Source organism: Brassica napus, chromosome A3 (genome assembly GCF_020379485.1).
Source record: "Brassica napus cultivar Da-Ae chromosome A3, Da-Ae, whole genome shotgun sequence".
Classification (NCBI taxonomy): Eukaryota; Viridiplantae; Streptophyta; class Magnoliopsida; order Brassicales; family Brassicaceae; genus Brassica; species Brassica napus.
In genome coordinates, this window is record NC_063436.1 from 10,777,272 (window position 1) to 10,800,814 (window position 23,543).

General features: G+C 35.7%; 5 protein-coding genes and 1 non-coding gene across 11 annotated transcripts; 2 read left to right on the forward strand and 4 right to left on the reverse strand.

The window, feature by feature from the left end:
• Nucleotides 1–6,870: 6,870 nt before the first annotated feature.
• On the reverse strand, nt 6,871–6,942 carry TRNAT-UGU. Its single transcript has one exon. It is a non-coding gene; the product is annotated as a tRNA-Thr (tRNA).
• A 1,123-nt stretch (nt 6,943–8,065) lies between these two features.
• BNAC03G24100D (histidine protein methyltransferase 1) lies at nt 8,066–10,994 on the reverse strand. 2 transcript variants are annotated; one of them, XM_013828359.3, is made up of 9 exons: nt 10,780–10,951; nt 10,548–10,598; nt 10,002–10,171; nt 9,844–9,906; nt 9,541–9,607; nt 9,356–9,456; nt 9,162–9,206; nt 8,605–9,084; nt 8,066–8,484 (listed from the first exon to the last, which is right to left on the reverse strand). In XM_013828359.3, exons 3-9 carry the CDS (start codon nt 10,128–10,130, stop codon nt 8,314–8,316), a joined length of 1,056 nt encoding a protein of 351 aa, XP_013683813.3. In that variant the 5' UTR covers nt 10,131–10,171; nt 10,548–10,598; nt 10,780–10,951; the 3' UTR covers nt 8,066–8,313. The 2 variants fall into 2 exon arrangements, with proteins under 2 accessions (XP_013683813.3, XP_013683811.3); XM_013828357.3 differs by lacking the exon at nt 10,548–10,598 and having other exon boundaries at nt 10,780–10,994.
• A 4,437-nt stretch (nt 10,995–15,431) lies between these two features.
• Nucleotides 15,432–16,431, forward strand: LOC111215098. Its single transcript, XM_022718334.2, has 2 exons — nt 15,432–16,067; nt 16,151–16,431. Exons 1-2 carry the CDS (start codon nt 15,602–15,604, stop codon nt 16,228–16,230), a joined length of 546 nt encoding a protein of 181 aa, XP_022574055.1. The 5' UTR covers nt 15,432–15,601; the 3' UTR covers nt 16,231–16,431.
• Nucleotides 16,393–18,359, reverse strand: LOC111198514 (probable glutathione peroxidase 3, mitochondrial). Of its 4 annotated transcripts, none has more exons than XM_022718332.2 (7): nt 18,108–18,359; nt 17,604–17,680; nt 17,420–17,481; nt 17,224–17,342; nt 16,959–17,126; nt 16,807–16,859; nt 16,393–16,537 (listed from the first exon to the last, which is right to left on the reverse strand). In XM_022718332.2, exons 1-6 carry the CDS (start codon nt 18,240–18,242, stop codon nt 16,827–16,829), a joined length of 594 nt encoding a protein of 197 aa, XP_022574053.1. In that variant the 5' UTR covers nt 18,243–18,359; the 3' UTR covers nt 16,393–16,537; nt 16,807–16,826. The 4 variants fall into 4 exon arrangements, with proteins under 4 accessions (XP_022574053.1, XP_022574052.1, XP_048631770.1 ...); XM_022718331.2 differs by having other exon boundaries at nt 16,393–16,541; XM_048775813.1 differs by having other exon boundaries at nt 16,393–16,600.
• A 72-nt stretch (nt 18,360–18,431) lies between these two features.
• On the reverse strand, nt 18,432–20,637 carry LOC111215097 (biotin synthase, mitochondrial). The gene is made up of 6 exons (XM_022718330.2): nt 20,340–20,637; nt 19,908–20,087; nt 19,574–19,680; nt 19,235–19,440; nt 18,984–19,123; nt 18,432–18,896 (listed from the first exon to the last, which is right to left on the reverse strand). Exons 1-6 carry the CDS (start codon nt 20,547–20,549, stop codon nt 18,597–18,599), a joined length of 1,143 nt encoding a protein of 380 aa, XP_022574051.2. The 5' UTR covers nt 20,550–20,637; the 3' UTR covers nt 18,432–18,596.
• An 85-nt stretch (nt 20,638–20,722) lies between these two features.
• Nucleotides 20,723–22,677, forward strand: LOC111215096 (U11/U12 small nuclear ribonucleoprotein 35 kDa protein). Of its 2 annotated transcripts, XM_022718328.2 has the most exons (8): nt 20,724–20,948; nt 21,048–21,145; nt 21,213–21,264; nt 21,346–21,416; nt 21,505–21,595; nt 21,686–21,761; nt 21,884–21,962; nt 22,103–22,677. In XM_022718328.2, exons 1-8 carry the CDS (start codon nt 20,801–20,803, stop codon nt 22,451–22,453), a joined length of 966 nt encoding a protein of 321 aa, XP_022574049.2. In that variant the 5' UTR covers nt 20,724–20,800; the 3' UTR covers nt 22,454–22,677. The 2 variants fall into 2 exon arrangements, with proteins under 2 accessions (XP_022574050.2, XP_022574049.2); XM_022718329.2 differs by lacking the exon at nt 21,884–21,962 and having other exon boundaries at nt 20,723–20,948.
• Nucleotides 22,678–23,543: the final 866 nt, after the last annotated feature.

Genomic DNA, 23,543 nt, shown 5'->3' on the forward strand with positions numbered 1-23,543 from the left:
ACAAGAAAAATAGCAAGTAGCAACAAGACGATTTTGTTTAAATTATCTTTATAACTCTCTAGAATGATGTAAATTATTAAAACAACCCAAGGTTTTAGTCGCTACATCCTAGTATAAGAAATGTGAAAAGACAAACAAAAAATATTAGAAAAAACACAGGAAATTTTGTTTTGGTCATCGATACTATATTGGCTACGTTCACATACATAAATGGCTTTTTTTGGGAACACAAACATACGTAAAGAACTAATTTTACTACTGGAAACAAAAAAGCAGAATTTCAAAATATATTAAGACAAGAAAAAGCAAATATATATATATAACCCTTATCTTAATCCCAGACTATACTACTGGATCTAATTTAAGAATATCTCATATCTTTGAGCCCGGACATTTCTCTGGGACCATCAAAACAAGTGTGTTTGGGAACGTTTTAATGATAAAAATGTAAGGGGTTTTTGCCAAAACTAACCCACAACTTGATTTTAATTCCAAACCTATACCCAAACTTGAATCAAATGCAAAACTAACCTAAAAACCTAGTGAAATTACAGCTCAGCCCCTTGTGACCAAACAAAAAAACAGAAGCCATTTTTACGAATATAGCCCCAGTAAATCGTCTGAGTCGTCTGAGATGTTGGAAGTCGTCTGGACGACTGAAGTATAAGTCGTCTGGACGACTGAAGTGTAAGTCGTCTGGTACCAGTTTATTTTAAAAATAATTTATAAATCTTGTAAAAAAATATTTTGATGCGTAAAAAATAAAAATCAAGTAATTATAAACAGTTTTAACTGATATAAATTAAGATATGATAAAATTGATTTGTTTTGAAGATATATGAGTGGAAGTAGTGAATCATGAAATACTTTGGTTTAGGAGTTTGGCAAACATATGTTGTAGTATTGTATGTATTGTTAGGGTTAGATTTTGGAAAACTAAAATGTTTTTTTCAAAAATTAGTTTTCACCTATATGTGTTTATTTCTGTGTATAGTAAACACTTTTCAAGTTTGATTTGGTTTTATGAAGTGTTTAATTAGATAATTAAGTTTAGGGGTTATGTTTAGGGTGTGGACGACTTATATTTCAGTCGTCTGTTAAATAATTTACCCGGACGACGTATATTTCAGTCGTCCAGACGACTTACTTGTAAGTCGTCTGGAAAGTCTTCTATTTTAGTTTCCCGCTAAAAATATTTAATTTCCCGCTAAAAATATTAAACTCCTCTGGACGACTTACATGTAAGTCGTCTGTTTTAATTTCTTCACCAGACGACTGAAATGTAAGTCGTCCAGGAAGTCGTCTGAGTCAAAAATATTTAATCTAATTGGATTTTTTGTCTCCCTATATAAAGAAAAATTTACACATTCTCTCTCCTCCTCTCAAATGGCTGCAACAAAAATGTAATGTTCATCATTCTAAAACTCTCCAACCTCTCTCTAATCTCTTTGACTTGAAAACACCAAACTTTATATGAATTTTTCAGTTTTGTCTCATGTATTTCTTACTAATCTATCTCTTTTGCAGGTTTTTAATCAAATGGTACTCATCTTCCACTAATTTAGAGGTAGATCTATTAATTTTAGATATGTATTTTTGTGTGTTCTATAAATGTAGATTTATCTAATCTTCCACTCATTTTCTCTATTTTTAAGTCATTTGAACGTTTTTGAATATGCAGGTTTTTCAGATCTGGATTTGATGTGCAGGTTTTTCAGATCTGGAAGACTTCTGGGACGACTTACCTGTTAGTCGTCTGGAAGTCGTCTGGAAGTCATCTGGAAGTCTTCTGACAAAGTCGTCTGGACTTCCAGGAAGTCGTCTGGACTTCCTGGAAGTCGTCTGGACTTCCAGGAAGTCGTCTGGACTTCCAGGAAGTCGTCTGGACTTCCTGGAAGTCGTCTGGACTTCCAGGAAGTCGTCTGGACTTCCAGGAAGTCGTCTGGACTTCCAGGAAGTCGTCTGGATTTCTAGGAAGTCGTCTGGATTTTTCTGAGCGTTTTGGTAAGTTCTTATGTCTGATTTTTCTTCATTTGGTAACTTCTTGTTGTATAAAGTTCTTACTTTTTTCCCAAACTAAAACTCTCCAAACCCACTCTAATCTCTCTGACTTGAAAACACCAAACTTTATATGAATTTTTCAATTTTGTCTCATGTCTTTGTTACTAATCTATTTTTTTTTTGCAGGTTTTTAATTATTTGGTACTCATCTTCCACTAATTTAAAGGTAGATCTATTATTTTTAGATATGTATTTTTGTGTGTTCTGTAAAGGTAGATTTATATAATCTTCCACTCATTTTTTTCTGTTTTTAAGTCATTTGAACGTTTTTGAATATGCAGGTTTTTCAGATCTGGATTTAATATGCAGGTTTTTCAGATCTGGAAAACTTCTGGGACGACTTACTTGTTAGTCGTCTGGAAGTCATCTGGAAGTCGTCTGGAAGTCGTCTGGACTTCCTAAAAGTCGTCTGGACTTCCTGTAAAGTCGTCTGGACTTCCTGTAAAGTCGTCTGGAAGTCGTCTGAACTTCCTAAAAGTCTTCTGGCAAAGTCGTCTGAACTTCCTGGAAGTCGTCTGGACTTCTTAGAAGTCGTCTGAACTTCTTAAAAGTTGTCTGGTCTTGTCTACTCAAGTGGAATCCAAGCTTGTCTTTGTAGATGAATGATCTATAATAGTTTTGTTTGTGATCTGTTTTATGAATTGCATGTATACTCTTTTAGTTGTGAATTTTTTGTAAAATCAGTAATAATGTTTTCCAAGATGTATTAAATGTGCTAACAATGTGTTTACACATTTACAAATCAATGAAATAATAGACTTCAGTAGCCTTTTTCTTATCTTTGGATCTCTCATATGCAATAATAAACTCCAATGGCCTTTTTCTCATCTTAATAAACAAGAATGTTGGTAAGAGATGGAAACAAACAATAGTAACTAGTCAAAGCATATCATATTTTTTATAAGTTTGCATTGAAAAACTTAGTCAAATTTAGTAAAACTAAGGGAGAGAACATATTTTGTAAATATGAGTTTTACATATCTTGAAGTTACTTATCACTCTTAAAAATACAAGTTATTCAAAAACTAACGTAGAAGACTTAAAAACTAGTGGAGAAGACGCGGACGACTTCAATCTAAGTTGTCTAGACGACTAAACTATATGTCGTCTGGTCAACGCAGAGGTTATTTTTGCAATTGACTTTGAAATCTGTTATTTTGGACGACTGAAAGTTAAGTCGTCTACTATTGTTTGGTTAAAAAAAAAACTCCAAAAAAGCTAGACGACTTACATTTCAGTCGTCAGAGGTTAGTTTTGCATTTGACTGGATTATTTCAGAAGTTTGACTTTTTGGACGACTTACGTTTCAGTCGTCTAGTGAAAATTAAAATAATAATATTTTTTTAAAAGTAGACGACTTAAAGTTAAGTCGTCATAGGTTAGTTTTGCAATTGAAAAAAAAAACTTCAAGATTTAATTATATACAGACGACTTATAATTCAGTCGTCCACGAGACGACTGAAATGTAAGTCGTCCAGGATTTACGAGGTTTGACCAGAATCTCGGAAAAAAATCCTGGACGACTTACAATTAAGTCGTGTGGTGGACGACTGAATTATAAATCGTCTGTGTATAATTAAATCTTGAAGTTTTTTTTTTCAATTGCAAAATTAACCTATGACTACTTAATTGTAAGTCGTTTACTTTAAAAAAAATATTATTATTTTAATTTTCGCCAGACGACTGAAATGTAAGTCGTCTGGGGAAGTCAAACTTCTGAAATTATCCAGTCAAATACAAAACTAACCTATGACGACTGAAATGTAAGTCGTCTAGGTTCTTTGGAATTTTTTTTGAAACCAAACAATAGTAGACGACTTAACTTTCAGTCGTCTCAGGTTACAGATTTCAAAGTCAATTGCAAAAATAACCTCTGCGTTGACCAGACGACTTCCAGGTAAGTCGTCTACAGCCAGACGACTGAAAGGTAAGTCGTCTACAGCCAGACGACTTCCCAAGTAAGTCGTCTGACGAACAGATCTGGAAAAAAACTCGATGTCATACCTTAAATTAGTGAGATAAGTTCCTTAGCATACATAAGGCTTCTCCAAGCACACAGAATCACAAACGGAAGTCACCCACCCATAATCGTTAGCTTCTATGACTCTATGAACCATGAAAATTTTAGAATCAAAATCTTGAGTTTTTTTAGCTCATTGTGGAGAGAAAGTGAGAGATATGTTGTGTTTAGGTCACAAGAATGGAAAAAGAAGAAGGGTAAATCGATTTTAGGAGCATTAAGAGCTTCAAATTGGTTGTTCATGGTGGTTGTGGTATTGATGACAATGGCAATCTTGTAATTACTTGAAGATGATGAGGGTGAGAGAGTAAAAATGTCATTTTCGAAAAAAAAAATAAAAAAAAAATGGATGGCATTTTCGTAAATTATATGAACTTGTGGGGTGAATAGGGCAAAACCAATTTTCAAAAAAAAAGGAGGTTAGTTTTGTGTTTGACTTTAAGTTATAGGTCAATTTTGCAAAAATCCCAAAATGTAACGGGTCTCGGAATCAAAAGAAGACACTGGGGACCAAAAAAACGCGCCAAGAATGACGCCAGTTAGTTTATGATTGTTGGATATCCTCACCTCTCGAATGTTGTCGCCTTTCCATTGGTTGGGCATCTTCCACGTGGACCCACTTGCTCAACTACCAGTGTTTCAGTCATTGAAAATATTAACTTATCATATGATTTGAATAACATTTTAGTTAAAAAAAGGAGCTACTAGACTTTTGTAAGAAATAAAGTCAAAGAGTGCTTTGGAAAGTAAATCAAAGAAGAACTAAGTACAACAAGTTTATCCGGATAAGGAAAAACTAGTGTTTAGACCCACAGTCGATTTATTAAAAATATTTTGTTCGTACATATATACAGTACCACCAAAAAAAAACATTTTATATGGTAATTGGTATGAGGATGTATATCAGTAAAGAAAAATCTGCAGGCGAGAATGATAGAAGATTTATGTTGCGTCAGATGTGAAGCTTTAGAGGAATCAATAAACCATGTTTTCTTTGAATGTTCACGAGCGAGACAGGTTTAAGTGTTCTCGAAGATACCATCTAATCCAGCTATTTTTTACACTAGCTTTCTCTTCACAAATATGGATCACATGTTCTGCAGAGTTATCCCATAAATAGATGATCATCATTTTGCATGGATACTTTGGTACATTTGAAAATACATGAATAATAAAATCTTTAGTAATTTGGACACTGATCCCAGAAAACTCTTAAAATTAACCGAAATAAAATCTACACTTTGGGCTGAAACACCGATAGCACGTACACAGAGGGCGGCTCCTAATGTAGAGGCTACGAACTTACCAATAATCTTAGGTCGATGGTGTTTTACAGATAGATCTTGGAAAGGTAAAGAGTTTTTTTCAGGACAAGCCTGATATAGTACACTAGAAAGTTTTGATGGTTTAATGGGGGCGAGAAACGTAAGGGCTAGTTTTTCACCTTTTCATTCGGAGGTAGAAGCACTAATTTGGGCAATGAAATGTATGAAAAATTTGTGTCAGTTTTAGGTCACATTTGCAACGGATTTTTTTCAATTAGTGAAGATGGTTTTAGAACAGAAGAATGCATAGTTTTTGCAAGTTATTTGGAAGATATCAAAACCCTGAAAAAACATTTGTCAACTCAGAGATCATCCATGTTCTCCAAATGCAGAATTTAAAAGTGGATAGTCTAGTACGCAGTACAAGAAACAAGTGTCTTTTATTATTCACATGAATGCAGAATTAACAGTTTGGTTTGCAGAGTCAGTTTAAATCTGTGTACGTTACTGACAAAATAAACATAGAAAAACAATGCGTACTTGCTAAAAAGATATTTGTATTAGAGTAAGCAAACAATAAGTATTAGTTATTAGTTATAGACATGACACATTGGGGTTGCAGGATAATACACATACATTGTGGAATGGAGAAAGCATATCAAAGGGACCACGGTCTTATTATTAATTGACTTCACCCCACTGATTTACCATAACTTTGTTCTGTTTATGGTTTTTCCTTATATCTGCTGCTAGTTGGGAAATTAATTTATATATTTGACATGAATTTTCAAGCTCAAATATCCATCCTTTTAAGAATAATAATACTTAATAACTTGATAAAACTATTTTCACGCAAAACATTTTCACGGACCACGGTCTTATTGACTTCACCCCACTGATGTACCATAACTTTGTTTTTTTTCCTTATATCTGCTAGTTGGGAAAATTTATATTTGACATGAACTTTCAAGCTCAAATATCCATCCTTTGAAAAATAATAATACTTAATAACTTGATAAAACTATTTTCACGCAAAACATTTTCAAGAAATTTCACCCCGAACAGAAGATAAAGTGATTCAGGCTTTACATTTACAGTCATGCTATCTATCCACATAATGGTTTTGATTTTATAGTTAAGTAAACATTTTAACGTACAAATACAATAATAAGCCAAATTCAACCAAGCGCTCGTAGCTTGGTGGTAAAGGAGGTACAGCTGTACTGCCTATCACCCGGGTTCGAGTCTTGGCCACAACAGATTTAATATCCCTTCCGTTGAGGCGCTGGACCCCTTTCAGGGGATAGTTGAGAATGTAGCTGCCCAGATACAGAGTTATCAAAAAAAAAAAAAAGTCAAATTCCCAAAACGTTTCAACAATGAATAAATGATATACAGTTAACTGATTACGATTTACGACAAAAAAAAAACTACTCTCTCTGTATCGATTTTATTGTACTATTTGCTGCTTATACTCTCTCCAGACTAAAAAAAAACAAAAAAAAAAAGTTAGTTTACAAAAACTGCCCACACGCAGGATCGAACTACGGACCTTCAGTTTACAAGACTGACGCTCTACCACTGAGCTATACGGGCTTTTGATTATTATTTCTACTTAAGAGCATACAGAGAAAAACTGAGATAAGAGGGAGGTAATGAGTGTGCCTGTAACTCAGACAACTACTAAGCTAAACAAAAAGATATTGGGAAAATTGCTAAAAGAGAACAAAAAAACAAGGTTGTTGTCCCTTTAGTATAAAACCAACATAAAGTTGTCTCAATAGTATAATTTTTCTCATAATCCCAAAACTAACCCTATATTTAATCTAATTAAACACAATTTAAAAGTTAATTTGAATTTTTTTAAAAAAAGTTAATGGAAAAAAGGTAAAAAACAGTTGAAAGGCAATCGAAAAAAAAAGAGGTATAGATATGCATCATAGAGAACAAGAGTTTGTGAGAAGAATCAAAAGAAAAACTATGGAAAAACCATAGATTGATGAAGAAGAGAAGGAATAATCGTTTTTTTTAAATGTTTTAAGTAAAATCGACCATAACACGTTTTAGAAAGTTAAAATATTTCTAAGAGATTTTTAGAATATTTTATTAACTGAAATTTCATTAATTTTCGCAAAAAATCAAGTATTCTTATCCGTAGAAGGCGACTTCTAAAAGTTTAGAAGAATGATAAAAATTCTGAATACACTTTCTACTTTGAGTAGACGTAAGATTATATTGTAGAAAACACATTCCTCGAAATTTAGAATACTTTATAAAAGTAGAAGATGCATTCGGAAGGAAAGTGGATACCTTTACGATTAGTAGAATGTGCATTCCCCTTTTTTAGAAATTTAGTAAATAGTAAAATGAACGTTCTAAAAGAAGTAGATGAACGTGTTTATTTTAGAAATCGTTTTCTACTATACCATTTTTCATAGAAGACGCATTCTACTTTTAGTAGAACGTATTTTAAAAATCTTATTTACCAAGTTTTTGAGCAAAAAAAAATTACCAGCTTGTGTATATGGATGTTTTATTAATTGTTTATATTTTTAATAATTTTTTTGATTCATAAAATTATTTATTTCATTAGTTTTCAGAAATACAAAGGGTAAAAAGGAGAAAAACTAGACAAAATTAGTTTTATACTAAAGGGACAACAACCTAATTTTTTTGTTCTCTTTTGGCAATTTTCCCAAAGATATTTTACCAAAAGAAATTAAAAAAGAACATTTGTAGCAATGTTCACTTCTATATACAAATGAATTGAGTTAGTTCACAAATAGAAGAGTCAAGTAAAATTACTGCCCAACTTTGATCTAATTTTTGACTCCAAAGTTAAAACGGTAAAATGAAGGGACATGATACTGCATTACATTATACAATATAAGAAAAATGTTTTGCATTTGATTGTTTTCAACTGATGCAGCCGCAGAGTATCTGGTCATGAGTGAGTTCTTCTACACTTTACTTGAGGAAGAACTTCCAGACATCTCTGTCTGTAGTCTCCTTAATCAAATGAGCTCCTAAGATAGTTTCCTCATCCACCAAGTTCCTCAGATGTCTCGCTCCACTGTTGAATCCCACATACTGCTTCTTTGCCGCCAAATACACCACACCATAAGGTGGTCTAAGGCACTGTTTTCACACACACAAAAAGACAACAAAACCATCACTATCACAAGGAGAGAACCACCTATTCAAGAACTAGAGAGAGAGAGAGAGAGAGAGAGAGAGAGAGAAGGATCAAGAACCAACCTTCTTAATGAGAGAATATAGTTTCTTCAGAGAAGTAACCGAGTAAGGGATCTCAGTCATTAGTATAACATCATACCCACATTCTCCTCCTTGCTCTGTCTCATTGGCTCGTTCCCACGCTCTACTTCCAGAGAGCTTCCTTGATCTCCTCGAGGAGAAATCTGGCTGTCCTGTAATGCTCCCTTCTTGGCTGCTACATCCGTCCATGAAGTCTTCCTCTGAGAAACTCAGGTTCATTCCCTGGTTAACTGGTTCAACGACATCGGTTCTTATGATGGATAAAACGGTCGGGAGCTCTTCCCATTCTCCCGCAAAGAAACGGACAGATGAAGAGACGGCTTGTCTTGATGGTGTGAGCAGGACTTCTGGCTGACGGCTTTGCCTGTCCCGAGCTTGATCAAGATTCGCAAGAACGTTTGGGATGGTTGTGCATCTTACTGTTTCTGCGTTGAGGTCTTGAAAGTGGACTGAGGAAGCACCCTTTAAAATCAAGCAAAAGAGATTAGATTATGAGAAATGTGACAGTAACAGCTATCTTTCAGTGTCGGTTTACTTACTTTCAAGCAGGCAAATATCCCAGGAACTCCATAGTTGCAACCTAGCTGCTCATGTCGCCATACAAATATTAGATAGCTTTAGCAAAATTGTTTACAAACTCATTCATACATTTTACTTCATATCTGGAAACTGGATGTTCATTGCAGGATACTGAAGTATCTAAGGAACCGTTCAGTGACATTAGAGGAAGTACCTCGAGGACCCTTTTGCCCCTGAAGCTAAGCTGTCCATCACGGATCTCGTTTTTAAGTACATCAACAAGAACAATAGCACTTTCCCAACTTTTCATAGAACCTACACAATATTTTTTTTATAAAAAAGATATGATTCAGTTTTATTGTGATTCATAAAGAGAGGATAACATTCTGAAGCGCATACCTTCATATTTAAAAGGAGCAGTTTCTGAGCTAGAGAGTCCGATCATATCAGCAACACTTACTTTTCCCTGCAAGAAATTGATGACTGTTTCAACCCAAAGATTTAGGATTCTCTCTGTATGTTCAGAGAAGTGTGTCATGGTCTTTCTGAGTATAATAAGCGCATATATGAAAGCTTTATATCTTTTGATGATAGTATATAAAGTTAGCAAACAATGCAATTCTTGACATAATACTTCTAACATATATCACACATATTAAAGCTTAGAACTAGCTGTTAAACTGTCTTTTATAATAATAGTACCTTGAAAATTGGTAAACCGAGCACATCTAGATTTTCACCTGAGTACCTGTGTTGAGCTGCTGTCTACAAAAAGAAAGAAAGAGATTCAGAATTGCAAATTATACTCCGTACACAAAAATGGAACATCTTATAACGGTAATCGACAGTGAGCAACCAACCTTAGAAGGTAAGATCTCAACAGCTGGTGATGGAAGCTGCAAATCCTTCTCAGAGAGTGCAGACACACCACTACAATCCTGAGGCATCAAACCTGGCCAGCATTGCGCAAGCAAAGATGGTGCCCGCATTCTTTAGCTTCTGAGTTCTCTTTCTCCAATGGTTATCAAATCTAAAAATCATCAAAAGATTTAATCTTTACTGCCACCCTAAAACCTTAAACCTCAAAACAACTAAAAGGCTCTTGACTCTTTTTTTTTTAGTAATGATCCCACAATGGTAACAATCTAAAATGATCAAAAGATCCAATCTTTAGTGATGGGAATGCCACTCTCTGAACAACATCTTTGAACTCTAAAACCCACAAAACCTTAGACTAGGCATCATGATTTTCACCTAACGCCGATGCAATCACGTGATAAAGACTGCAACTTTGAATATATATATGCACGAGTTCAACTTAATGACAAAACCAAACAGGAAACTAGTAGAGAGAAGCTAAGGACAGACATACAGATGTCTGAAAAGTTTACAGATTCAATACCGACCCAACTGCAAGATCTACGCTGACTATTCAATTCCACATCCATGCTACTAAACTAACCAAACATGGATCATAATCAAAACCAGAAACCATCAATGAAAAAAAAAACAATGGAGATGACTTCTTATAGCCAGAATTTTCCAAAGAAAGTAATAGTTTTCGATTCAATTTCATTTCTAAGCGAATGATTACATGATCTATTGAGTATTAAGTAACAGACAATGAAGATTACTTACAAGAGACAAGGCGATCAGTGGAGGAGTTCTTGAAACGAAGAAAGATGAGATTCTTCTCTAACACGGCGAAGATTTAAGGATCAATCAGAAACAAGGTTGAAAATTCAGAGCAAAGACCTCTCTCTCTCTCTCTCTCTCTCTCTCTCTCTCTCTCTCTCTCTCTCTCTCTCTCTCTCTCTCTCTCTCTCTCTCTCTCTCTCTCACACGTTTAAAGTAACAATTTTTTTTTTGGATCAAATTTAAAGTAACAAATTAAAAATCTTTATTACAACAACAAAAAAAAAAATCTAAGAAAGTAAAGAGGGGGAGTTTGGCCAAACTAATCGAAGCTTCTGTTCCGACCAAGCTGGTCCGCTTTTGTAATATCTGTCCTAACTATTTTATAACTCTAGTCCTTATATTATTTGCTAATTAAGAAACTGACCATATTATTATCCCAGTTTGAGAATATTCCCCGGATCCTAAAACTCTTTTCCAATTTTTCTGTTTTTTTTTTCCTTCAATTTTTCTTTTCCAAGCTGATAACTTCCAGTGTTAGTAGTGTGACCCATGAAAGAATGTAAATTTTTTGTAGAAAACTTTTGTAAGCTTTGGTTGGTGCCATGATCGGTGCTGCATCAGGAGGTTTGCTGCTGAAGCTATCGTTATGGCTATCTCTGTTGACGTCTTAGTTCGTTTATGTCCCATGTTGATGTAGTTAAAAATGAAACTGATCATATAAAATGTAAGGTTGTAATGGATGCAAGTGTGGGTTCGTTGTCTAAGAAACTATAGAGAGAAAGTGTAGAAACGTTTTGGCATTTTATTGGTAGCTTGTGGATTCATGAGATTATTGTTGTTCGAAGGTTCCAGGAGCATGCAGATGGATGCTTGGGGTTTCAGGTAACATACATGTCAACTTTTGCAGCCTTGACTGAGATGTTTAAACAGGACTTAAGTGTTTGATGAAAGATAAACATGTCTGCAGGCATTTCAGCAATTCACTGGGATCAATACTGTGTCATGTACTATAGCCCTACGATAGTGCACCATCTGATGGAGGGCTCGCTGTGCTTGGCTTAGCTCTATAACTTGTTTCTTTGCACCGGGAATGGGACCAGTCCCATGGACGGTGAACTCAGAGATATACTTACAACAGTAGCGAGGCATATGTGGAGGCATGTCTCATGTCTGAAACAGTTAACTGGATTAGTAATTTGATTGTGGCACAAACATTCATGTCAATCGCAGAAGCTGCTGGTACAGGAGTGACTTTCTTGATTTTGGTGGGAATAGTGGTTCTAGCTGTTATCTGTGTGATTGTGTTTATCCCTGAGACTCAGGGGCTAACGTTCTCTGTAGTTGAACAGATTTGGAAACACAAGGCTTGGGGAAATAACAGCGGTTGGGCAGTAGCAGTGATAGGGTTACTCGAGCAGGGATCTCGGTCTTAAGTGGTTCATGCTCATACATTGTGGTACCACAGTAACAGGGTAAACCAAGATTGGATCCGGTTTAGATCAGTGATATGTAATGCAATGCTGGAATAGTACAATGTGTTAGGAACTGTGTTGGTTTTAGGGTCCACTTTGGATTCTAGTCTTTTCCATGTCTTATGTTCTAGAGATTTCTTTTGTCTGCAAATCTTATATCTGATGCATGTGTCTATGATCAAAACGTTGCGCATAGAAAAGTCTAACATTAGAAAACTTGACAAGAGCATTCACAAACATAAGACTTGTCATAGGAACTCTGTTCCATTTATCTTCTTGTTCTGTTAAATTATAGTAACAAATATGTCTTTGTCTTCTAGTCACAACGTTAATTGATTTGAGGAAAACAAAGGGAGGTGAAACAGATACATTTATTGTATTTGGACATGGCAATACAATTAGGGACATCAAAGGGCCACCAAGATGTATGATTGGATCTTGTATGATTTATCCTTTGTGTTGCGTTGTCTTATGTGTCACTATACAATGTAGGTTTGTGATTTGGTAATTCAATATTTTTTATGTCACTGGTGATCTATTTACTTTAATAATCTGTCTTCAACTTTTTTTTCTTATCTTTTTGTACTTATCTGATATATACTACCAACTTTTAGACTATCTAGACTGAACTGAGTCCATTATATTTTTTTGCTGACAAAGTTTCTATGATATAATATAGACGTTCTCAATAAAAGTTGAATGCTACCATTTCTTCCGTCGTATATATAATCGAATTTGACTGAACATAATTTTGTAGCCTCTTTTAAACTTACAGTTGAATGCAGTTTTGTTTGGAGTTGGTGAAATGAGAATACATATAACGTTTAAATTTGACTTTGAATTTTGTGACTTATATTTAATTTTTTTTTTGATAATTATACATTGGATTTGTATTTTTAGATATTTTTTATAAAGTTTTGATGTTTAATGTTTTGTTTTATATATTATTATACATATATTATAATGTTAAACAAATATACATGTTTCTTAAATTCTGGCAAATAAGTTTTTTATTTCAATACATTTTGTTTTGTTTTATGTAAGTTTTGATATTTGGATACCTATTCGGATACGGATCAGTTTTTTTGGATATCAAGATTCGAACTTACCCAAAAAAAAATTACCAAAATAACGGTTCAAATCAATTATTTTTACTTAAAGTAAACATAGATATGAATTGGTTTGAGTATTTTATATCCATAAATATTCAAAATAACTAATATATTTGATTTATGATTTTAATTTAAGATATTAATCTTATTATACGTAGAAAACTCAAACGTGGTTAAACAAAATTATTATATGATTTTACTTAAAGTAAACATAGATATGAATTGGTTTAAGTATTTTATATCCATAAATATTCAAAATAACTAATATAAAAGGCGTTATAAACTACAATATATAGCAGTAACTCATATAGTTATACTCTTCTAATTTCTTTATTTTGCATATATACATATTTAATGTGTATATATACATTCTAAAGTGAAGTATTAGACGTTATTTTAAATCACTAAAATAAGTAAAATAAAGTCAATGCAATTAAAATAGAGAAAGCAATTTTGGCAATTTATTTTACTTATATGCATCAATTAATTAGCGGCAGATGCAAATGATTTTGTCTCGATTTGATATCACTAACATTTGTCGATTCAGGCTAAAGAAGATTAAAGAATCACACTTTTTATTTGCTTGCCAATAACTACAAAGTAGGATTAAAAAAAAATGTTCTTGTGGAATCTAAAGTTACTTGTCGTATTAAAAATTGGGGTTTAGTCGATATTGACAGGCCAAGGTGAATTGTTTATAATTAGATTTGCAATAATTAAATGATGTAATAGTTTAGTCTTTCACCTACACAGTTATCTATTAAACTAAGAAACTAATGCATAATTATATATTTTACTGTTTTATAGTTGTTGAGTACAAATGTATTCAGAAAAATAATTGAAGCAACCTAACGAGTTTGCAGCAGCGACTTCTTGTTGCGGCCGCGAGAATTGGATGTGAATTTCTAATGCATATATAATACTGTGACTAACACATGTAATAATATTATACACAAAGCATGATTTTGCAGTTTGATCTTACATGTATGGTCCCAGTAATAACTCAATATACATTCTATTCCCTTTAATGCATGGACCCCTTAACCCTACATATGTATTTTATTTTTGTTACATGATGAAAGAACATCCACATATATTTTATTTTATTTTTTTGAACAAATATATATTTCATTTTACAATGAGAAAAAACTGTGGTTTGATCCTTCGTGACTCAGCCCAATTGATCAAGACATTCGACATTATCTTTTTGTTATTTTGTGGTATTATAGCGTGAGATTCATTTTTCGTTGCATACACATTAAATATATATATAAGATGAGATGATCTTACATTTTAATCAGAAAATGGGATAATCTTGTACAATAATCTTTTTTATATATTTTTTTATTCATGTACAATATTGTGTTCAATAATTTATGATATTTCATTCATACATGCTAAAAAAATAACTAAATATCGAATGATGTATGCATAAATAAATGGTGATACATAGTTTAAACACGCAAGTCAGATCTAGCTTCTAAACTATAATTTGATGGATGAAATATGATATTAGAAAATAATCGGTTCTGGTTATAGCCATATAAAATATTAGTTTAGATTTTCAAAAAAAAAAATTAACATATATATATATAAATAAATATGTCTTCAAATTATTTAGATTTTTATAAAAATTTTACTAAATTGTTTAACTCCAGCAAAATCTCAAAATAGTCCTTGAACATGAAACACATAAATGTCTGATTGGTTTTTGTCCCTTTTTACATATATCAACTCTGTCAATGTTTTATTCAGTGTTTACTTACAAAATATGAGAGAGATAAATAATTATCTAATGGTTTTCACAGCGCCATCTAAAATCAAAACATAGTTCTAAACTAATGCAGTAAACCACCGTAGCAATTGCAAAATATATTAGACCAAATAACATTTTTAAATCACATATTTATAAAGCTTAATCAGTGGGAATATCTGGCCAAAAGGTGCTCTCTGAGAATAATATTCGATGATCTAGATTCTATGCGCACATGGCGGGCCCCGATTTGCCGGCCCACTTTGGACTTACACGTTCATGGTAATCATCATCATCATCATATACAAATAATCACATACATACATACATGGATTAGTAACCGCAACATGATTAAGAAAGAGACAATAAATAGCTGCCGCCCGTTGATAGCTTTATAAGCACCTCTTCACCTTCTTCCTCTCCTCACTTTCTCTCCTCTCTTTCTTCTTAACCTTTCTCTCTGCAAAGAAAAGCAGAAACCAAGAATGTGCGACTCACACTTCCTCTCTCGCTGTTCATCATACGAGGCAGACTTTGATTCTGACTCAGACATCTCTACCTCAAGCTCATGCTCCTCGTACAGTGAATCTGAGGAAGAGATCAACAATGTCTTCAGTTATGAGCTATCAACAAAGAAGTTGGAGAATAAGAAGAAGAAGAAGAGCAATGTGTTGCTTGAAGGGTACGTTCTTGATGCGGTGGTGAATGATGATCTGAAGAGGACCAAGAGTTTAACAGACGACGATCTAGAGGAGCTTAAAGGTTGTGTAGATCTTGGTTTCGGGTTCAACTACGAGGAGATTCCTGAGCTTTGTAATACTTTACCTGCTCTTGAGCTTTGTTACTCGATGAGTCAGAAGTTCATGGATCAAGATCATCACCATACTTCTTCGCCTGAGAAGATTGAATCACCCGTTAGCTCGCTAGCTAGCTGGAAGATCTCTAGTCCTGGTAAGCTCCAGCTTTCAGAATGTTAAACCTTTTCTTGTTTTTTTTTTTCATATTTTCTGATTAAATGAAATGTGTGAAAACAGGCGACAATCCTGATGATGTCAAAGCGAGGTTGAGATTCTGGGCACAAGCTGTGGCATGCACCGTGAGACTATGCACTTGAGAAGAAGAAGTACAACAAACAAAACTTGCAGGAGTGATGTCTCTTTACAAGCTGTTCTGTTTCAGAATTTGAGACTGACCTGCTTGAACCACCCACTTGTTGTATGTACAAACCGATGTATAAAATGATTTTGCTAGAGAAATTTCTTGTAATGCATTCTTATAAGAGCAAAATAAAATAAAATTTTATTCTTTTGATGAAGATTGGTACAAAGAACATGGTTCACACAAGCATACATCTAAAGAGAATCAGTATATAAAAGTGGCTTTCATTCTCAATCTCGGACATGTTCCATGCTTCTTCTCTCCTGTCTTGCACCAAACCGGTCCACATCATAAGTCTATAGAGAAACTATTGCTGTGTTCTTGTTCTTAATTAAAAAATGTACAACTTTCACAAGATTAGGATGCTTCTTTGTTTCCACACAAGAGTTCGGAGTTATTACAACCTAACTGTTCCTAAGAGTTTGGCAAAAGTTGCATCCCAAGTTTCTAACTACAGGTATATGTTCACATTCAACCTATGAATTAGTTTCTTGTCTTAATTCCATAGAGATTATCTAGCACAACAACTCACCTTGAATTTTTTTTTTATGTTCAAGCAGATGCCAACAGCTTCTCTATGTCCTTCTGTGAAAAGAATTAGGACAACACTATAAGGTCAGACAGATCCTGTAGTGGTTATAGCAATGAACATCAATGTGTGTGGGAGGGGAAATGTCTACTGACCTCAATCTCAAGAGGTGATGTTGTAGGAGCATATCGATCCACAACATTCCCTTGTTTGTCTACAAGAAACTTTGCGAAGTTCCACTTGATAGAATCCCCAAACAATCCGCCTTTCTGTTCTTTTAAGAACTTGTATAGAGGTGAAGCATTCTCTCCATTCACTTCAATCTTATCATCAGAAAAAAAAAACAAGTATCAAAATACGCAGAAACAACACCGTGGTGTGATAGAAACTGAGAAACAAGTATCAAGAGTTCAAGAGAACCTTGTCAAAGATGGGAAACTCTCCTTTGAAGGTTGTGCAAATGTTTTCCTTAATCTCCTTGTTGCTACCTGGCTCTTGACCTCCAAATTGGTTGCACGGAAACGCTAAGATCTCAAGCCCTGCGTGTGAAACGAGGCTTCCCTTAATACTTACACATGTTCCATTAATTACAAGCCTAAGAAAGCCAGAGACATACCCTTGGTTTTGTACTTGGCATACAAAATGTTCAGCTCTTTGTAGTTTCCTTGTGTTAAACCACTGCCCAATAAAAGATTAAAAAAACACATTACACACAAAACTTATATTGTTCACTGCATCATAATCACTGAAACATTGTAGAGTTAGCACCACTGATGGGATCTTATACTTAAAACGCTTACCACTTAGAGGCTACGTTGACAATAAGAAGCACCTTTCCAGTGAACTTGCTTAAACTCACATTATTCCCTTCAATGTCCTGCAAATTTTCAATTAGAGACATGAATAACTTTGTAGAGCTCGTTAACTATAAAGATTAACATAAACCAGATAGGTTCTTGAAACATTCACTTTAAACACACACATAAAAATAGCCAATCTTCTCATCTAACAGTCAACATTTGCAATAGTAACCATTAGTAATCAAGAACATTCGTCTAGTGCTACGAAGTTTACATCATATTCCCTGTGATCTACCCTTAAAGATCAAGTCTTTGTACTGAATTAGTAATGATGACAACATAATTAGAAAAAACGAAAGCAATGTCGGATCATAGAGTTGTTAATCATGTCATAAAGTGTACCCAGAAGAACTGAATCAACTAGAACTTAACATGATCTCGGAATAACACAAGGAGGGAGAACAATTAGCTAATGAATTGTCGTGGTTTTAAAGCTGATTATACCTTAACAGAGATGTGGTAGATGGAGCTGTATGATGATTGGTCGACAATAGCTGGAGAAGGCAGGGACATGTACAGGTAGAAGACAAAGGCTAGAGGCAATAAGAGAATTAAGACACAAGTTCTTGATCTAGGCATCGAGACAGATTCTTTTAAAATCTTCTTCTCTATGGTGAAAGAGGACGAGGACGAACAAACAAAAATGTTCCAAGTTTCTAACACAACACAACTCAAGAAGCTTGTTGACTTGGACAATGGACAACTGTTGCCCGGATTCGAAAGTTAAAAACTTTAATGGGCTTTTACATGGGTTTTGATCACAATGCCTTCAGACCAATGAACATTCATCACAACAAGAATATAAAGTCGCATTACGTGACAAGTTTATACTGGTCATTATTGTATCATAATCAACTTTTAAGATGGTAGAGTTAAGCTATGATAGCCTGATACTGTAATGCTACATAGTAAAAAGGGTGGCTACTTCAAACTTTAGTGAGAAGCAGAAGCAACTTTCTCGCAATTTTCTGATTCAGAATCATCTTCGGAGAAGCTTGGGGGTTTAGGAATGAGTCCTAGCGTCTTGAACATGAGTTGGTCGGCGTCAAAGTCATTGTTTGGTGTTGTTAACAGCTTCTCCCCAGTGAAGATAGAGTTTGCACCAGCAAGAAAACACAAGGCTTGCTCTGGCATTGTGAACCGGACTCTGCCAGCAGATAACCTCACCATTGCTTTTGGCATCACAATTCTTGCCGTTCCAATCATCCTGATCATCTCCCATATCTCAACCGGCTGCCAAAAAAACACACACAAGATTTTTTCAAAGCTCTTTTACCACTAAGCAGCGCCTGTGACTTGCATTGTGTGTGTTTCTACTACCTTCTGGTCTTCAAGAGGAGTGCCTTTCACTGCAAGAAGAGCATTGATAGGAACACTCTCAGGGTGAGAAGGAAGTGTTGCCAGCGTGTGCAATAATCCTACTCTGTCCTCCTCTGCCTCTCCAAGCCCTATGATTCCTCCTGTTTTTCGGTTAAAAGAAAAACACTTGAGAACATGTTTGTTCTTCTCAATCAATGTATCTATCGAATCAATGAATACTAAGGATGTTGGTTGTTTCATATCGTAGTTACCTGAACAGACATTGATTCCAGCTTCACGAACATGCTCAAGAGTTTCAAGGCGGTCGTCGTAGCTTCTAGTAGTGATGACGTTTGGGTAGTACTCTCTTGAAGTATCAAGATTGTGGTTATAAGCAGTGAGGCCGGCCTTCTTTAGCTCTAACGCTTGCTGCTTCTCAATCATGCCCAATGTGCAGCAAACCTCCATCCCCATGCCCCTGTTGTAAAGCGAGAGAACATATTCAGCATCATGTTCATTCTTCTCACGGTTAAACCAAGTTCACTTCAGATATCTCACATTTGACATGCACACAAACAGAGATGTTGCCAACAATATAACACACTGTGTACCTTATCTCTTTGATGTAGTCAAGTATCTGGTTGAAATTGGTTTTCCGTCCTATGGTATCTCTCCAGGCAGCACCCATGCAAAAACGTGTGCTACCAGCTTCTTTTGCCTAACAACACATTATATTTGTTAGAATCACATCACAAGAGCTCATTACATTCTTAAAACGCTTCATTAAAACAATCCCAAGATCCTAGATTGTAGGTTTTCATCATCATCATCATCACATAAAGAATCTCTACATTCACTTGAACATTTATTCCTCATGTTTATTACTGCCACATTGTGCTACAGAATCTACTTTGAGCAAAGGAAATCGACAAGGAAACAACAAACCTTCTTTGCTGCGTCAATGACAGCGTCCTTGGACATGAGTTTTTGGGCCTTGACTCCAGTGCTATATCTGGAGGACTGAGGACAATACGAACAGTCCTCACTGCAACCACCAGTCTTTATAGAGAGGAGAGTACACTGCTGCACTTCCCTGAAGTTATGAACATGTCTATGAACCTGAGCCTGAAAGCCCCCACACAAATATCATTACCAAAGTAAAATACAAAGAACAATGAAAACCAGTTGTGCAACCAAATGAACCAATTATTAAAGCAGATGCATTTTAATGAGATCCAAGCTCAACAAAAACCTTCTCTACTCAAACAAACATGTTCAGGGTCAAACTAAAAAATCAATACTTTACAGAAACCAAACTCAACATTCATGAAACAGAGGAGGGACAACTACAAAGAGAGAGAAAGGAGGGAACTTTACGCCATGGAAGAGGAGGTCAACAACAGGAGAATCATAAACAGCCTTGATTTCATCTCTACTCCAGTCATTCCTCGGACCTTCCCGAATCGTCCTTTCAGCTTCAGCTAAGGCTGCTGATGAAGACGAGTAAGGAGAACAGCAAGAAGCAGATTGACGAAATGAGACAGAAGCCCTCAGCTGAGATCGAAATGTAAATCGAGCAAGCATCATTCTTTCTTCTTCTCGAGCTGATGTTTCTGCGCTAATCTTCTTCGTCTTCAGTCATCCTTGCCAGTGAGTGAAGTCACCGTTGGAGTTTCCGCCTCTCGTGACACTAATGGGCCTCTTTTAGACATTCTATTGGGCCGAAAACATGTTCCCAGACGACACCGTTTATCATTAACCGCAACAGTCCTTAAACGACAGCGTTTACGTCCTTAGTGTATTAAACTGGCCGGAGTCGCCGTGATAGAGTAGAGAAGATGAGCGGCGGAGGAAACAACGTCGTGAACAAAGTGTTCTACGCGACGTCGTATCATCCTATCCAAGCCGGAAGTATAGACGGAACCGACGTTGCGCCGCATGATAACGGCGTCCGTCGAGCTCTCCTCTGTTACAACGCCGGTCTATGTAAACTCTCTCTCTCTCTATCGCTCTTTCCAAGTTTATCACTTTGTTTCTGAATACTCAAAGCTCATCGGTTTGTATTTGTTCTGGGTATTTCGAAAGATGATCCCTTTGGCGATTCGAAAGCTGCCGGAGATCCTTACTGTACCTTATTCGTGGGTCGAATCTCTCATCTTACTACAGAGGATACTCTTCGTGAGGTAAAGAGTTTTTGTTTTGTCTTCGTGCTGTGTGTTTAGGACTTTTGACTGAGCATGTTGTCTGCAGGCTATGAGTAAACATGGCAAAGTTAAGAGCTTGCGTTTGGTCAGACACATTGGTAACGTTTTGTTCTTTCTTCCAAGATATTGTCTTTAGCGTAACTGTGTGATCTTCACATTATGTTGTTTCCTTTTTATAGTGACGGGTGCATCACGAGGATATGCTTTTGTGGAGTATGAGACTGAAAAGGAGATGCGTCGTGCTTACGAGGTAACTGCAGTGATGCTTCTTCTTTTTTTTGTTTATGTCTTGCTTTGTTCTGTAAAGCTGTTTGAAATCCATGCATATGGTTTTACAGGATGCTCATCATTCGTTCATTGATGGTAGAGAGATTATTGTTGATTATAATAGGCAGCAACTGATGCCTGGATGGATACCAAGACGATTAGGTTTCCCTATTCTTATGCTCTTTGTCTCTAAACTATAGATTTTCTATTAAGAGTTAGATCTTCATCTCTTTGCTTAATCCTTGGAAGCAGGAGGGGGACTTGGTGGTAGGAAAGAGTCTGGACAACTTCGTTTTGGAGGACGAGAAAGACCATTCCGTGCTCCCTTGTACGGTTTTGTTTTCCTCTTCCTTTTAAGCCCTGTTCCGGTTTTATGTAACTAGCTGGAGATAGTTGTCATGAGCCAGGTTCTTTCAAAATCATATATAACTGTGGATTATGTTGTTATAGGCGGCCAATCCCTCATGAAGATTTGAAGAAGCTTGGGATTCAGCTTCCACCAGAGGGAAGATACATGTCACGTACCCAGGTCTTCACTACTATATGTTTACTGTTATATTGGGTCTTTTGTTCGTGTTTCTTGTGCTAAGAAGTGGCTTATTGATGTGTTGTTTAACGTGTCTAGAATACTAAAGACTTAACACATAATAATTTGCTTGTTGGATGTAGATACCATCACCACCGAGGAGAAAAGGGAGTGTGTCCGATAGAGAGGAAGGATATTATAGGGAAGAAGAGAGGAGCCCTGTCAAGAGAGAAGGGTCTTATCACGGTCACAGGGAAAGCGAGAGGGCTCATAGAAGACACAACAAAGACAAAGAGGAGCGTTCCAGAGTAGAGTCTCGGTCTGACAGAAAAGAGAGGTCACGAGGGAGAGAAGATCGATATGGTGATAAGGAAGATGTTTCTGGCAGCAGAAGATCAAACCATGGAGAAGAACGTCCTCACAAACGTCATAAACACAGGCGTCTCCGTCATCATAGGAGGTCTTCTAGCCGGGATCATCATTCTTCTGATTGAATCTCTTAAGTTTCTGTGAGAGATTCCACCTAGTGTCCCGAGAATCTTCAAACCGCATGATAGTTTGTAGTATAATTTGACAATGGAACATGTTGTTCGTGGGGCTAGTTTCTGTATTTAATAAACCATCAAAACACAAGAGACTAATGACTTCGGGGACACCATAAAGTTCTCAGTGCTATGATACGAAAAACATAGTTGTAGTTATTTTTCTTTTCTTTTCACTTAGCCGGGTATCTGACAAGGAAGAAGCCAGAATTTTATCACAAAATATGATGCAAGCATGAACCGATGCCAAGCAATACTCGAGGTTTGATGCTAACGAAAACAAAACCTACCGTAATAAAAGAGTTAATGTGCTCTTAGGCTGAGAAGAGACAGACTTAGAAACAAAAATCATCTCTGTTTCTTTCTGTTGTCAGAACTTTGCTGTCATTACTTGAATGGACTTAAACTCCTAGTGTTCAATAGAAACACAGCTCTTTCTCTTTGTGCAATCAAGTCAATTAGTCAACCAACGTATTGACAAGACGTAGAATATAGAGTACAATGGTATGTACTTTCTATAAATCGACAATAATTGTTAAACTTGTAAAATTTCACGATTTTTGTAAAATATTTGCAGAGCAGGAATATAGAAACCAGTTCCAAAAACCAATAAGTTCAGTAGTTACTAAGGTTTACTCCTTGATGAAGAGGAAAATAGAAAGACACCAATATGAGAAAAGGATTTCGTGTGGGAAGAGAGGTAGGCCTGGGATTTATAACCGGAACCGGAAAACCGGACCGGAACCGACCCGATTTTGCCCGGTTCGGATTGACTTCGGTACAGCCAAAAATAACCAATGGATAATAATATAAAAATCCATGGGTAACGGGTCGGATCCGGGTTTTACCCGAGCCAAATCGGATATCCGATATATCTAGACTTTAAGTCCCGACATAACCGTTACACGCGTGGGTATGATACATCATACACAGTGTATCAGCTCGAGACAAACCCCAATTCCCAAAATACGAACCCTAGCTTTTCGATTCATCTTCTCCATTATAGCAATCGAGAATTGTGAAGGTTTATATACAAATAGAG